The sequence below is a fragment of the Oryza glaberrima genome, chromosome 6 (assembly GCF_000147395.1).
Source record: "Oryza glaberrima chromosome 6, OglaRS2, whole genome shotgun sequence".
Classification (NCBI taxonomy): domain Eukaryota; kingdom Viridiplantae; phylum Streptophyta; class Magnoliopsida; order Poales; family Poaceae; genus Oryza; species Oryza glaberrima.
The window spans coordinates 1508699-1524480 of record NC_068331.1 but is presented as its reverse complement, the minus strand read 5'-3'; the positions used below and the strand labels follow the sequence as shown (position 1 = coordinate 1524480).

General features: G+C 41.8%; 2 protein-coding genes across 2 annotated transcripts; both read right to left on the bottom strand.

The window, feature by feature from the left end:
- Nucleotides 1-2182: 2182 nt before the first annotated feature.
- LOC127775534 (peroxisomal membrane protein 11-5) lies at nt 2183-4832 on the bottom strand. The gene is made up of 8 exons (XM_052301783.1): nt 4676-4832; nt 3588-3795; nt 3419-3493; nt 3247-3321; nt 3048-3128; nt 2882-2956; nt 2620-2793; nt 2183-2517 (listed from the first exon to the last, which is right to left on the bottom strand). The coding sequence occupies exons 2-8, from the start codon at nt 3777-3779 to the stop codon at nt 2488-2490; spliced, it is 702 nt and encodes a 233-aa protein (XP_052157743.1). The 5' UTR covers nt 3780-3795; nt 4676-4832; the 3' UTR covers nt 2183-2487.
- Nucleotides 4833-13218: 8386 nt separating this feature from the next.
- LOC127777701 (BAG family molecular chaperone regulator 3-like) lies at nt 13219-15479 on the bottom strand. The gene is made up of 4 exons (XM_052304311.1): nt 14881-15479; nt 14536-14792; nt 14292-14438; nt 13219-14192 (listed from the first exon to the last, which is right to left on the bottom strand). Exons 1-4 carry the CDS (start codon nt 15176-15178, stop codon nt 13836-13838), a joined length of 1059 nt encoding a protein of 352 aa, XP_052160271.1. The 5' UTR covers nt 15179-15479; the 3' UTR covers nt 13219-13835.
- Between the last annotated feature and the right edge of the window lie 303 nt (nt 15480-15782).

Sequence of the window (15782 nt, the reverse complement as noted above, 5' to 3'; positions counted from 1 at the left end):
TGAGTACTAATCAACTGAAAATAATTTTACATGGAGATTTTTATACTACTATTCTTATTAATGAATTATACATTGGGCTATATTTTATTCCAGAGCTTCATTTTGGACCACCTATTCTAGAAAATGTAACATTCCCTAGTTTTAAAGTAAAAACCATGAATTAAGAGGTGATCTAAAGTAAAACTATGATAACAAAAAAAAAAGATACTCAGATCAAGGTGCAATTCACTCTTAACACAATTTAACTAAAGCAACAAATTAACTGAGGATATATGCGGGCTACTAGCAAAAATATCAAAGCTGTTTAGTACTAGTATTACTTCTTCTAGTATGATACTGATGCAGTACTCTCTTCGTATTTTAATATATAACGCTGTTAACTTTTAAATCAACGCTTAACTATTCGTCTTATTTTATCATTTATTTTATTATGACTTGATTTATCTTCAAATATTTTTAAAGCATGACATAAATACTTTTATATTTACACATAAATTTTGAATAAGACGATTGATCAAATGTTAATAAAAAGTCGACGGCATTTTTTGTTCCTAGTAAATAATATGAATAGAGTACTACTTTAGGTAAACACATACTCCCTCCATCCCATAATATAAGTGATTTTGACTTTTTGTTTACACTGTTTGACCACTCTTCCTATTCAAAAAATTTATGCAAATATGAAAAATAAAAAGTTATGCTTAAAGTACTTTGGATAATAAAGTAAGGTACAAATAAAATAAATAATAATTTCAAAGTTTTTTAAATAAGACGAATGGTCAAATAGCATAAGAGAAAATCAAAATCAATATTACGGGGCAGAGGGAGTGCTTAAACACATGGAGTGCTGAAAATCAGTTTGTTTTTTTTTCTGTTCCTGGTTGACGTCGATCATGTAGACAAACTCTGAAGCTACCGCACAGGCCAGACTGCCAGTAGTAGTAGTAATAGTAGTAGTACGTGGGGCGGTGGCCGGTGTGCCCACGCGCCGCCGCTCGCCGCTCCCCCGGACGGCCTTTCCATTTCCTTTTGTGTTTGTTTCTGCTGACGGCAGCAGCGGCAGCTCACAGGTGTACAACGCCACTGACACGTGTCCGTGGTCCAGGTGAGACGCCGTCGCCTGCCGGTGGCCACGTGGCGTATGCTACGGCCGTCGGTCTCTGACGACTCTTGTTGCCCTTGTGATTGGTTTTGCGAGAGCACCAGCCAAGCGGTCGCCGTATCGCTTCATAACATGTGGACATATCCCTAAAAAAGAACATGTGGACATACAATAATGATAATATAATATTCTCTCCGTCTCTAAAATTTAACGCGCGTTGATTCTTTTTAACATGTTTAATTGTTCATCTTATTTAAAAAATTTAAGTAATTATTAATTTTTTTTCTAATCATTTGATTCATTGTAAAATACTGTACAGTGCTTACATTACATATCAAAGTGGCTGTTTGCTTGCTTCGATCGGCCATGGCTTAACTCTCGCTAGCCCGACCAGCTGACGCGCACTCCTCCCCCACATAAAGGTTATTGATCTATTTGATCTATAGATGGATTCGTGAGTCGATGCACTTAAGGGCGAAGACAGGGAGGGGCGAAGGGAGGCACAGAAATATTATTTTGTATGGTCAAAATATATTATATTTGCTATCCGTGTCAAATACTTTAATTTTACTTAAAAAAATGCCCGTGTGTTGCAACGGATGAATGCTATTTTAATCTTATTATAGTTCGCTGTGAAATTCACTGTGAGAATTCGCTTGGATATATATGTCTAGAAAATCATGTTAAGTTTACGTGTGAGTTTTTTTAAATAGATTTCTTTTACGTTATGTATTTCCAAAAACAAATGAACTTAAAACCCGATTCAAATATGGATCTGTATTTCTAAAAGAGAACGAACTTAGAAACCGACTCATACACGGATGACGTACCAAATGTGCCGGCAAAAACATCTTCAATTTTTATAATAGTAGAGACATGTATTGCAATGCATTTTTTTTTATGGTTAGATCTTTTTTTCACTCAATAAATAGCTTGTCGGCGACGACAGTGGACAAGGAACGCAAACGGAGGCCCACGAGCTAGCTATGCCGGCCCACAGAAAAAGCCTTCCTCCACGATGCACCGAAACCGGACATCCATTGCTTTCACGCTACACACGCAGGAAGCAAGCACAGCATATTTAACCACTCATCAGTCTCGAACAAGGCACACAAACAGATGTTGATAGAATGGCAATGTTCTTATTAGCTAGTCCCAACACTAAACCATTGGCAAACAATGCAACATTTTTCCCATGCTAAGTTTCTTATTTTTTGTCACAAGTACTGCACCTTAAAATTATAGCTGCAGCAATCCACTAGATCATCATATTAACCATAACCCACAAAGGATTTTCAAGTCCACATGAGTCAATCAAGCAGCTCCACTTTTATTTCTTGCTGGTTGCAACATTGGAACTGCCCACTGACACCCCTTCAGGTGGATCACTTGGATTTGGCTGGGGCTGGGAGCAACTGCAGAGGAAATAAGCAGATCAAAATGAAAGTTTCAGGTTTTGCAGTTGCTAACTCTAAACAGACGATAGTCCACATGACGATATGTGAGAGTTAAGGTACCTGATAGCAAGCAATGAGTGAGCTAGCAAATCCAAACGCCCCTGTCACACGCGGAGTCACTTTCTTGGGAGCCAGTTGAAGCAGCCCTATAGCAACAACTATGTCGAGGCTCGATTTGATGAGAGCGAGACGCCTCTCGTTGCACTTCTGCAGTTTCATCTGGTATTGCTCGTTCTGCCAATACCATCACACGCCATTATGTCATCAAAAGCAAGATGTGAAAATTGTGGTTACATTGAGCTATGATCATATAAGACGGTACCTTTAACAGCTCCTGGTGTTTAAGCTCCTTCTCTAGTTTCTTCATCGACTTGGATAGCCGCTGAAGCTCGGCTACCTATAATGAAATACTAGTCAGATGGTATTCTCTTGATTGTAATAATATCAGGGGCAGGATTAAATAGATTCTACAGTCTGAAGTCTCATACCTCAATAATACTAGTACATGTGTTAGAACCCAGGAAGCAATAAAATGCTATCTTGCTGAGGAATTCTGCTCGCTCCTTGTTCTGTACAAACAATTAGATTACCTACCATTAATTTCTACTGTCAACATCTAGGTATGATAAAACCATATGCTGTATGGTGCTTATGTATATCAGTAATGATGTGAAGAAAAAATCAAACCTTGTATATTCCTGTCCTTCCAGCCCATACAATTTGGTCCAGAAAGAGGAAAGTTGATAGCAGTGCATTCTTCGACTGTGGATGGCACAAAGCAAAAAGATACAATGAGAAGTGAAAAAACGTATCTTTAGGTTCTCAGAGTTCCTACAAGGCAATACAAGCTTCAACATACCTTTCCAAGTAAGATCAGGGGTAGTGGAGTTCCTTTGGCAGGAGGACTAATCAAAGCATGCAGATCATTAACAAACTGCAAAATAATGTGGTGCCACAGATCATGTCAAGGTATGAAAAAATAGCTTCTCATTTGCAATATCTACTGCGGACAAGGATTAAAACTTTACCTTAAAAAGTCGGAAAACTTTACGAGCTAGACTAGTCGACTTGTCAACATTCTGTGCAGGCCCTGGTTGTCCATTACTCACAAATTTCGAGCCATATTGTATAGCTCTACAGATCTTATCTCTTGCTTCAGCCTTGTTTAGGTATAAAATAAGCAGAGCAAGATCTGCTCTTGCACTCTCCAGTGAACTCATATTGTATAGCTGGTGACTGCATCGGTGATAAGATGTTGGGTCACAATTATAGCAGTGAATAGATGAGCATTACCGTGACAGAATCAGGGACACAATTGAAGCAGGAAAAGAAACAAATTAATTCCAAAAATAATATAGGCTCAGTCGTGATCTCTGTTGCATAGTGATAACGAAGAAATTGCCAAAACCGAAAGCAATGTAACAGGGTTAACAGCTAAAGGTTTAAAGAATCTCGGAAAAATTGGCAGTAGCAGAATAAGGTTTGTCATCACTCATCAGGCTACCTATAAGCCTACAATTTAAACAGCAGGCTCTGCTAAAAAAAAGGAGCTCATATAACCTTTAGCACATATTCACAATTTCATAAACTCGGTAAAATTTACAGTGGCCTGTAAAGTAGCATAAAGGTTAACTCAATGACATGTGATTTAAATTTGATTGCATGGATACAGTTTAAGAGGCGTGCCACTATAAAAGGTGGTGATTTTGAGAACACCTAGACAGTGAACTACACCCCCACAACTCGACAAGTCACTTGACTAAGTTGATGATAGCTAATCCATGGCTGGGAGCTCGGCCCCTTCCAAAAGCTAGACTGGAAAAGGTCACCGTAGCTGATGAACGGCGGCATGGACGCACAAGAAGAAGACCAAAAGGGTAAAATCGAATCTGTATCAAATTTCTCCACCTAAACAACCCCCGAACTCGTACAAAATTAGGCCGCAGAAGAGGAACAAGCCGGGAGCATCAACCGGCGATCAATTCGAGAGGAATTCCTCTCCTCCTCCCCATCCTCGCTGCTCGCGAGACCAAGGTTGGCAAGAACGCGCGTGGCGTGGCGTGGCCGACGAAGCGAAGAGAAATTAGCAGGGGAGGAGGAAGAGGGCGGGTCGTACCTGACAGAGGCGATCCGCTCCGCGCGCAGGAGATCGGCTTCGACGGCGGCGGCGGCGGCGTGGTGCTTGGATGAAATCGCTGCTGCCAACCGAGAAGCGAAGTTGTGATTTATTAGGAGAGGAGATCGGGACAGCGACTCCACCCTCTGCACGTCTAATAATTTGCTACGCGCACTTGGGAACGTACCCGCACCTGTTTTGCAAGTCCATATGATTTGTGTACTCCATGCAAGTTCACCGAACCTAGGTGGGGTTACCGTCACCCCACGCTTTAGTGGTTACTGCGATAATCGCACGATTACCGTGAAAACCGTACGGTTACCATGAGGTATATTGTAGTTTCAAAAACTGAGAAGGTTTATCTTATATGACAACTGCACGATTTTGAAAACCCCGAGTCTCCCTATCCAAATAATTATTTTTGTTAGTAATGTCACGTCTCACAATAGTAAAGGTACATTATCTTATTTTGCGGGATTGTAACCATTATGTTTAATCAATAAAGCCTAACCCTTTCTTTAAAAGGTAACTAAAATATTGTGAGACCATTATGTTTAATCAATAAAACCACTCTACACGCACTTGCTTGGCAAGCAAGACTCGGTTACCGAGGTCCTTTCTATGGATTTGAGAGATCACTTTGCTCTCCGCCTGTCGTCGATTGTGGCTGAACAATTTAACTACCTTCGTGTTCTCTTGACTGAGCATACCACGGCAAATGACAGACCTGATGTAAGAAGCTCGAAATATTCTAGTGACATTCTGAAGACGAGCCACCTCTATCTTGTCCAACGCAGTGAACTGCCTCCTTGCCTCAACTGGAAGTTTATCTGGAACAACAAAGCACCGCTCAAGGTCCAGTTCTTCGCCTGGCTCCTTGCTAAAGATCGGCTCCCAACGAAGAAAAACCTTTATAAGAAGAACATTGTGTCCACCCCCGCCTGTGATCTTTGCAACTCGGCTGAAGAAACGGCTTCGCATTTGTGCCTACACTGCCCCTTTGCTGCTGCTTTCTAGGACAACCTTAATATTCAGGTCAACATTGCGTCAATGTGTGAGCTGGCTTCTCTTCTTCTGCCACATCAAATTCCCAACAAACATTCCAGGGTGTTCTACCTACTTTGTTTCTGGTGTCTTTGGAATCATCGTCATGGTGTGGTCTTCCGGCATGAGGAAGCTTCCCTGTGTCGGGTATGCATTATGTGTGTTTCGGAAGCCTCTCTATGGGCTGAGCGGTTAAAATTATATGATCGTCATGTAATCTCGGCCTGGAAGTCTCTATTTTCTTTCACTATTCGCTCTTTTGATGTATAATTGGATAAACTGAACTTTCAACTCCTTATATCAATGAGTTCAGGTGGGAAAGCTCTCCCTCCCGGTAAATTTTCTAAAAAAAGTAACTAAAATTTTAACTTCAAATCATATTATGATCAAATTTAGATGTTTTTTTTCAAGGACATGCACAAATCCACAAGCGCAAATCCTCGTGTTATGAAACATTAAGTACCATCAAATTTTGTTTCTTAATGGAATAAAACACTACTCAAAAGTGTACATAGTTAGAATTTCTTTTAGAAGTAAAACCATGATACTAATTAAGAACACAAAGCACCACATGCATCTATCAACCATCTCCATGCACATATATCAACATTTTTACGTGCGCCTATAAGAAAAATTAAAAAGAAGATTATCCATTTGTTTGATTATAATAGTCAGTTGTTTGGATTTGGCCAAAAATTGTCAAAAAAAAAATAAGAACGTGTATCTTCATGAGCTACAAGTGGTTCAAATTGGATCAAGGTTTGGCACCCGATGTTGGCTCTTCGTCACCGAGAGTTGCAGGTGCTTTCACGGATTAGAATGTTATTAATGTGGTGTATGAGATGGGTTCAAAATATCGTGAGACAGTTTGACTCATATCTCAAGTTTTAGTGTTACAATATTGAGAGAAATTTATAGTAGTTATCAGTGTCTTGTAAGTTGTAAATAGCCAAACGTGGAGGATAAGTGCCGAAAATCCGTGTAAGTTGTGGATGTGCCCGGATCAAAACGGGGCAAATTGGGATATGTTTAATAAATAATCGTTACAGTCCCGGAAGGAAGCTCTTTGTGGGTCCCAGCTGACCAAGACGAGAACGAACTCGTGCTTGAGTTGAGACTAGAGAAGTAGAGAGTAGTTGAGACGGCAGACGGCGTCGTTGGAAGCATGTTACGGTTCAAGCCTTGTTTCATGGGCCAAGGCATTACTGCTATTATGGGCCTCACCCTGTTTCGCAGCAGATGGGCCCTAACCCGACCCAAATCTCCTACCCGTTACTTCTCTTTTCTATTTTTGTCAAAGCAATTTTGCTATATGTGCTACAGCTACTTAGGCCCCTTTGAAATGTGGGATAGGGAAAAAAAAAAGGAGAAATAGAGAAACTGTTGGAATTGAAATAACGTGTTGCTTCAATCCTACAGGAATTGAAATACAGAAAAACAGAAAGGTATGACCTTTGATTACACCACAGTAAAAAAAAATGGAAAGTTTCCGAGAGGTGTAACCTCTTACTTATTTTCTTACATTTTGACCATAGAAATGCAATTTTGTTTAAAAAATATATACCTTTATATGAATAAAGAGTTCTATAGGAGAAAATCCCAAAGGAATTGAATCCTCTAGAAAAATTATTTGCCAATCCTACAATACAAAAGGCCCCTTAATGGTATTTACTATTTAGTCATGCAACAAGTTCAACGAGGTACGGGACACACTGACCCGTAGAGCATCTCCAACAGCTTCTCCAAGTATTCTCTAAGCTAAATTTTAGCCGTTCCAGTCAAAAAACGTCCTTCAATAGCCTCTCCAACCCGGCTGGCCAAAACCCTCCTTCCACTGGCCAAACTTGGCCAACCAAAAATCACTGGCCAACTGTGGCCCCACACACATTATCCTCCCATCTCCTTGCCGACTATTCTCTCTTGCATTGCCCCAGCGCCGCCGTCGTCGCTAGCCGCGACCATCACCACCATCTGCGCCGTCACCGAGCGACCTCCGCCGCCTCCACGCGACTGGTGCGGGGTGCCGAGGTCAGCGCACCTAGAGGAGATGAGGAGCCGGTCGGCGAGGATGGTCCACCCACCAATGGCGGCTGCTTTGCCCCCCCCCCCCCCCCCCCACCTCCCTTTTCCCGCAATGGCTCCTTCTCCTCCTTGATCTGCCTGCCCACGCCGTCGTCGTCACCCTCCTAGTGCGGCAAGGGAGGGAGGGAGCGGCAGCGGGGCGGCTCGATGCCTTTGCCACCGCCTCCGCAGCGTCGCCGCCGCCGACCCCGCTAGCACGAGCAGGGGATTGGAGAGTGGAGGAAGAAGAAAGAGGAGGAGAAGAATGACAGGTGGGATACATTGGTTAATAGAGAGTGAAATGTGTAGAGGCTGTTGGAATAGAAGATAAGTTTGACTCTCTAAATTTTTGTTAGGCTGGCCAAATAGGTATTTTGAGAGTAAAAAATGATCGCTCTGTGTTGAAGATGTTCTAAGTGACTCATCAATATGCCCAACAGCTCAAGTTCTGTAGTAGTGAGTACGGCTATTTTCACTTTAGGCATGATCTCTCCCTCTTGCTCGCCTCTCACCATCTGAATTCTGATGATCAAGAAGAAGAGATTTGAGAAACAAACAAAGCAAGAGAAGATCCTGGTATGTTCTTCCTACAGTTTCAAGGCATTATCAGTACTTACTCTTGTGTCATCCTCGCCAGTGATGACAGTTTTAACTTTTTCACCACACGGTACAACTGGAATGAGATTGAAGAATCTAATCTAGCCATACTAAAAGGCAGGCAGCATATATAACAGTATCATGGTGAGGGCAAGTGCTGTCTGAAACCTGAGGAGGTACCCGTCGTACGCCAATAATTCTATGGCACTGTCAGATCTGTGGATTCAGCATCAAACAAGCACATATGCAGTTTCAGCCATTCTCGATCTTCACCTGATGATCAGAACGAGACACGCACTTATGCATCGCATTGTCTGCAGATCGATCGATCAGCATCTTCTGGTCCCCGAGAACACTTTCGATCTCTACATAACTAAGATACGCACAGCCGAACTCGCACACCGGCAAAATTCAGAAGAAGAAAGAATACAGCAAATATCAAGCACCACCATCTGAAACTCGTGGTCTCAGCAATTCAGCATCTTTGGTCGATGCAAAGAGAGCAGCTGCTCCTGTGTCTGTAGCTATGTGAGCACTGTTCAGCTTGTGCTCTGTCCCCCTGCTCCGATCCCTGCAGGCTGCAGCTTGCTTGTCACTGGATCATTTGGCAATTGGGCATGGCCTTCTTGATCGCGCTAGCTATCATATCGTGGTATGTAATGTACAGTGCATATGCTTGATCGATCTGTCATTGGATTTGTGATGCTTCGCCTTTGTTCATCAATCCGAGCGGCCGGGAATCTTTGCTTCATACTCCGGATTATTAGATAGACATGATTAGCTTGTGCAATCAGTACCGGGACTTGTCACTGTTGCTGTATCATTATTAGTCGGTGATAATGTAAGGCAGAAATTTGGTACTTTGGTTCAGCATGGACAGATAGATGAATCGATGGGGTAATGGATCTGTGTGAAGAAATCAAACTTTATTTTCATCGTTTTAATGTTTGCTTGGTTTGTCAATTTTTCCATCATGGGCTGAATTAAGGTTTGAAACCCGAGAGTTAAATTAAACGTGGAGACATATTAATTAGCCGAGAAGACGAGAATTAAGACCCCAAGATCTAATTGAGCATAGCTACTTCTCGTTTCCGTTAACATGTTTTTCAAACCGCTAAATGGTATGTTTTGTATGAAATTTTTTTAGTTAATACTAAAAAGCCAAACTAAATTTATTTTTCATGTTTCTAATAATTATTCCCTTCGTTCCAAAATATAGGGTATTTTGGTTGCATAGAATACATTTTAATACTATGAATTATGGACAATGTATTTCATCCAATCAAAATCTCATATATTTTAGGGCATATAAAGTTTTTTTTTAATTAATTATATGCTAATCTATTATATTATTAAAACAGCTTTGAAAGGAGGCACCACATTCGCTGTGGGAGCTAGAAATTCCCACATTAATCGGAGAAAAAGGAAAAAAAGAAAAAGAAAGTCCAAGTAGAAGTACAATTTAAAAATAGCTGAAATTCGGAATTAAAAATAAGCAATATTGAAAGAAGTTTCCACATAAGAACCCAATACGAGATTAATCAAAATTCAAAATAAAAATAAAATAAAATCCAAAATTAGAAAAAGGAAAGGAGAGTCCAAGTAGAAATACAATTTAAAAATAGCTGAATTCGGAATTAAAAATAAGGAATATTGAAATAAGTTTCCATATAAGAACCCAATACGAGATTAATCAAAATTCAAAATAAAAATAAAATGAAATAAAATTCAAAATTAGAAAAGAAAACGAGAGTCCAAGTAGGAATACAATTAGAAAATAGCTAAAATTCGGAATTAAAAATTAAGAATAATAAAAGAAGAGTCCATATAAGAATCCAATACGCGATTAATTGAAATTCGAAATAAAAATAAATAAATTCGAAATTAGGAAAAGAAAATAAAAGAAGAGTTCATGTAGGAATACAATTTAAAATTAGCTAAAATTTGGAATTAAAAATAAGCAACATTGAAAGAAGAATCCATATAAGAACCCAATACGAGATTAATTAAAATTTAGAATAAAAATAAAATAATATCTAAAATTAGAAAAATTAAAAGAGAGTTCAAGTAGGAATAAAATTTTAAAACAACTGAAATTGAAAATAAAAAATAAAAACATTAAAAATAACACAATACGATATTAACTTTTTTTTTAAGAAAATCTGAAATTAGAAAAACAAAAATAAGATTTCAATTAGGAATACAATTTAAAAATAACTAAAATTTGTGATAAAAATATAGATTATTAAAATAAAAGACCATCTAAACACATGACGAGATAAATTAAGTAACAAGCCTATAAAGGAGTAGAGTGGTGGCGGTTGATACGAAATATAAAATTGTTAATAAAACACCAAATTGAATCCTAATGACGATTAAAAGGAGGGACGTCAGGCATGCCGTGAAGCAAACGGGTAAGGCGGTTGCCGGGGCTTCTAGAAAGTAAAAAAAACAAATCCCATTGATAATCATATTCAATTTTTAAAATCTCAATGACAATAAAAAGGAGAAGCAGCGGGCGGGGTGTATAAGAGTATAATTGCATAGCCGCCGACGGTTGACGGGACTTCTAGAAAATAAAAAATGAATTCCGATGATAGTTATGTTCGATTATTAGAATCACAATGACAATAAAGAGTTTGGCGGCGGACGGGCTGTAGAGGGGCATAGTGGCATCGTTTGATGGGACTTCTAAAAATTATAAAAAATAAAACTACAAGTCCAGTTTTTAAAGGTTTGGAACTTCTAAAAAGTAAAAAAAAAACAATGATAATCATGTTTGATCTTAAAATCTCAATGACAATAAAAAAGAGAGGCAGCGGACGAGCCGTAGAGGAGTACAATGGCAAAGCCGCTGACGGTTGGCGGGACTTCTAGAAAGTAAAAATGAACCCAAACGATAATTATGTTCGATTTTTAAAATCTCAATGATAATAAAGAGAGGAGACAGTGGACGGGCCGCAGAGGAGTATAGTGGCAACGTTTGACGGGACATCTAGAAATTATAAAAATAAAGAGATGACATAAGGGGTAGCAACTGATGTGACTTTTACAAACTATATATTAGAAACACGAGGATGATAAGGTTTGGTCTTTCAAAGTCTTAAGACAATGAGATAGCTATTTAATATATTTTAAGTAAAATCATAAAAAAATATAAGATTTTGTTTGGGTGCTAGCCGCGCAATTGCGTGGGCCACCCAGCTAGTTAATAATTATGTTTCAGAGTTGCTAGAAATATGGCGCCATATGCTACAGTCGATTTTTTTTCAGCCACTTACACAGTAGTTACACCTCATTTACACCCCACTTACATATGTAATTAGTATGTAATTTTCGAATTTACATATGTAATTTTAGTACTTACATATGTAATTTTGACACTTACATTGTAAATACACTAAAATTACATATGTAATTTAGAGACTTACAATATAAATACATGCCGACTATTTTTTGATGGAAAATATGGCGCCATAAATATAACTACACCCTTATGTTTCTCATGTTTTAGCGTGCAGGTAGCTAATCAGCCAAACCGATCAGCCGAAAAGAAACGCGCGTTGCCCTGCATTGCCGGCGGCGTCGGTGTAGGCGAAGAGGAAGCGTGTTCATCCATGTGTCCGTCGTCGAAGTTCGCCGGGAGTGGTCGCTTTCAAGAACGCCGACCATCTCCTTTGTTCTCACCCCTCGACGGCGACCACGTAACCAACATCCCCCCATTTCTAGACTCACCTACAGCACCAGTTGCCACCTTAATTTCAGTTCAAACTTTACTATTATCACCTTCAAAAACACTTTATTTTTAAGCTATGTATTTGGCCAAGTATGACTAGTTTATCTATGGAATTTTCAGGATTTTTATTCTGCCTGACGAGCTTATGATTAGTTAGTTGAGGACTGTAAATCGATGATGACGATTGGCTGATGAACAACTCTGACGAGACATACATGATAAAGATCCTTCTGCCGTTAGACTCGTTACCTGCCCTTTTTGTTTCTTCTCTTGTTGTTTTTCTTAGTTATTTAAACATGAATAAATCAGTGTTTAACAAGCTGGTTCCACGCCATCTCGTGGAGTATGATCTCTCACCAAATTAAAGAAAAGGAAAGATTGGCCATCATCACTCGAGAAACATGTGACTCAAAACTCTCTCTCTATTCAGCACCAACCATGCAATGTTGCTAATTGGCAGATGGTACCATGTCATTACCTTCAGAAATAAATAGCCCAACTTTAAAAGAAACAACAAAAGAAGGAAGGAAGGATACTATCATGTAATTTGGTGTCATTAGCTTGGAGGAGAGGAGAGGAAGGAAGGCAACATCTCTCTCTAGCCAGCAATGCAATTGCAAATGTGACAGGCACAAGAGGAGAAGCTCAGCTCAACCACCAGACAATGACTAGTCCACTACTAATACATCACTAATACACACATGATGCTTCACTCTCTCAATACTGACACTGCAACGGCAACCAGCTAGTAATTAATTGAATCAATCAATCAATCAATCAACGCTTGATCTCTCATTTCATCAGACATCCAAGCTGAATCAACAAGGAGGAAAAGAAAGAAAATTCATTCATTTGAGCTGATTAGTTTGTTGTAATAATCGCCAAATAGGCCAAAGCAACTCGCAAGTTTTCTTCTTCTTTTTACCTAAAACAAAACAGCTCGGACTCTGATGGCTTGATGCAACACCTAAATGTGGCACAGCAATAAAGTATTTAGATGCACACCAACCCCTGCACTATTCATTTCTGAAAGGAATCAAGCCTGACAGATAGGCGCCAACTAACTCAAGAACACAGACAACACCAACACCAACAACAACAAGGAGAAGAAAGAAACAATTTTTTTAATCATAACAACTAACAGGAAATAATAATAAAAAGATTTAAGAATTCATCATCCACAGTCCAAGTCCATGGCCTCTCCCCTTATCAAGAACGGTATGTATTGGTATCTGTATCCATATGGGTACAACATTTTCTTTGCCTTTTCTTCAAACGCCAATTGGAGAACAATAATAACCCTTTTTGACTTATTCCCAATCTGAATACACTTCAATTTCTCTCTTCCCCCCTAATTTCCTCTCTCTCTCTCTCTCTCTCTCTCTCTCTCTCTCTTTCTCAGAATATATGCACACAAAAGAATATCAAACATTTGATGGTGAAGAAGAAGAAAGAAAGAAAGAAAGAAAAAACAAAATTAAAAAAAAAAATTACTCTCACATGATGAACTGAACTGAACTGAACTCATCTAGAAGTGGTAGTAGTACCATGTAATGTGGCCAACCAAATTGCTAGAGCAGCAGCAAATAATCCAGGGCAATTCAATCATCATCTTCATCATCATCTCATCAGGGACAGGACACCTCGGATTTTCCGGACATGGGTGCAATTCTTGCCAACCAAGCACCACCATTGCATCTGCCGATTCTGTGATGTGTGTGCTCAGAATAGCATCCAGTCGAGCCGGTTCGCCGGCGGCGGCAGCGGCGGCGGCGCGCCGGAGGAGGCCGTTGAGCTGACGGTGGTCGTTGAGGAGGCCGACGACGTCGACGGCAGCGAGGACAGCAGGTCGAACATCTCCCACCGCGTCTGCCCCGCCGCCGGCTGCTGATGGTGTTGGTGAGCTTGCTGCTGCTGTTGCTGTTGCTGCCTCGCCGGCGGTGGCTGCTGCTGCTGCTGCCTCGCCGGCGGGTGATGGTGTTGTTTGGAGGTGAGCTTCTCGCCGGACTTGCGCACGATGGCGGCGTTTTTGGCCATGACGGCGTCGAGCGTCTCCACGTACTTCTGCACGCGCTTCACCTGCAGAGTCAAGGGACGAACAGGTTGAGCTCATTAACCATGGCGGTCAAGCTAGTCGGTGGAGATTGGAGGAGGCGGCGAGGTAGCTCGTCAGCTCACCTGCAGCCGCCTCTGCGCCTTGACGTCGCCGTCGGCGACCACCGCGTCGAGCTTGAGCAGCTCGTTCATGAGCAGCTCGGTCACCTGCACCACGTCGTTCTCCGCCACCTTCTCCCCCTTCCTCACCGACGCGTCCAGCGCCGCCACCTGCCGAACCAACCAACCAACCAACCAATCGGAGGTGAGCCTACTACCTCGGCGTCGGCATCGCCATGGATGGCGGGCAATGTGGGTGGGTGCCTACCTTGGGGGCGAGCTTGTCGACCTCGGCGGTGACGGCGGCGACGGCCTTGGCGGCCTTCTCGAGGTGGCCATTGCGGCGCTCCTCGATGAGGCGGCGGGCGCGTGCCTCGGGGTCCTCGACGACCACCAGCTTGGACCTGTCCTTGACGCCGGCCATGTCCAGGAACGCCTTGGAGTCCCTCTCCTTGTCCTTGTACATCACCTTCTGGTCGTCCGGATGCAGCCCCGTTCGCGCCGCCACCATCTTCTTCAGCTCCCCTGCACCACCCACAACGAAATCAGACATGGCCCCCATCCATCGAGTTCGCCGTCGACGACGACGACGACGGCGGCGGCGGGCACTGACCGAAGGACGCCTGCGAGTTGATGTAGATCTCGTGGGTGATGCCGGCGTGCTTGACCTTGACGCGGATGGTGGGCACCGGCTTCACGTTGACGGGCTCCTCGTCGGCGCCGCCGCCCCTCTTCTGCACCAGCATCCCGCCTGGCCGCACCTCCCACACCTCCTCCGCCGGCACCTTCCCACCCGCCGCCGCCGCCGCTGCTCCGGCGGCGGCGCCAACCACCGGAGGAGGAGGAGGATTCTTCATCGACCCGAACTTCACCGTCGCGCCTTTCTTGGCCTTAGGGCTCGCTCCCAGCATCCTCCTCTCCTCCTCTTCTTCTCCCCAGCTATCACAGAGCTCGTCGGATCTTTGAAGCCAAGAAAGCGAAGCACACCAATGGCGGGAAAGGCGAACGAGCAAAGCACAGAGCAGAGCTTGTGGCGGGAAGAATGGGGGTTTGGAGAAGCTGAAATCTCGAAGCTGAGGAGGAGGAAGAAGAAGACGAGATGGATGGAGAGCGAGGAGAGGAGAGGAGAGGAGGAAGAAGAGAAGAGGAGAGAAGAAAATAATGGTGGTGAGGTTGATGAGGGAACAAACCGCAACGCCATGGACAAGGGGAATATATACGCCAATTAGATTACTTGCCACTGGCCACATGACATTTTCCATTATCAAATTCCAAAGAGATTTATATACATAAATGTTTCTGGAAAACTATATTTAATTAACATGATAATATATATATTCCTGTTCGATTTAGATTATTGGCGGACTATGCACTCAGATATAAATATAAAGTAGGAGTACATGTTTTGATGAATAAACTTAATAATAGTGTTTGAAACTCATAAGATTAAGATTAAGTTGACGCACGGTTAAACGATAAAGCTATTAGCACATTATTAGTTAAATTTTAATGTTT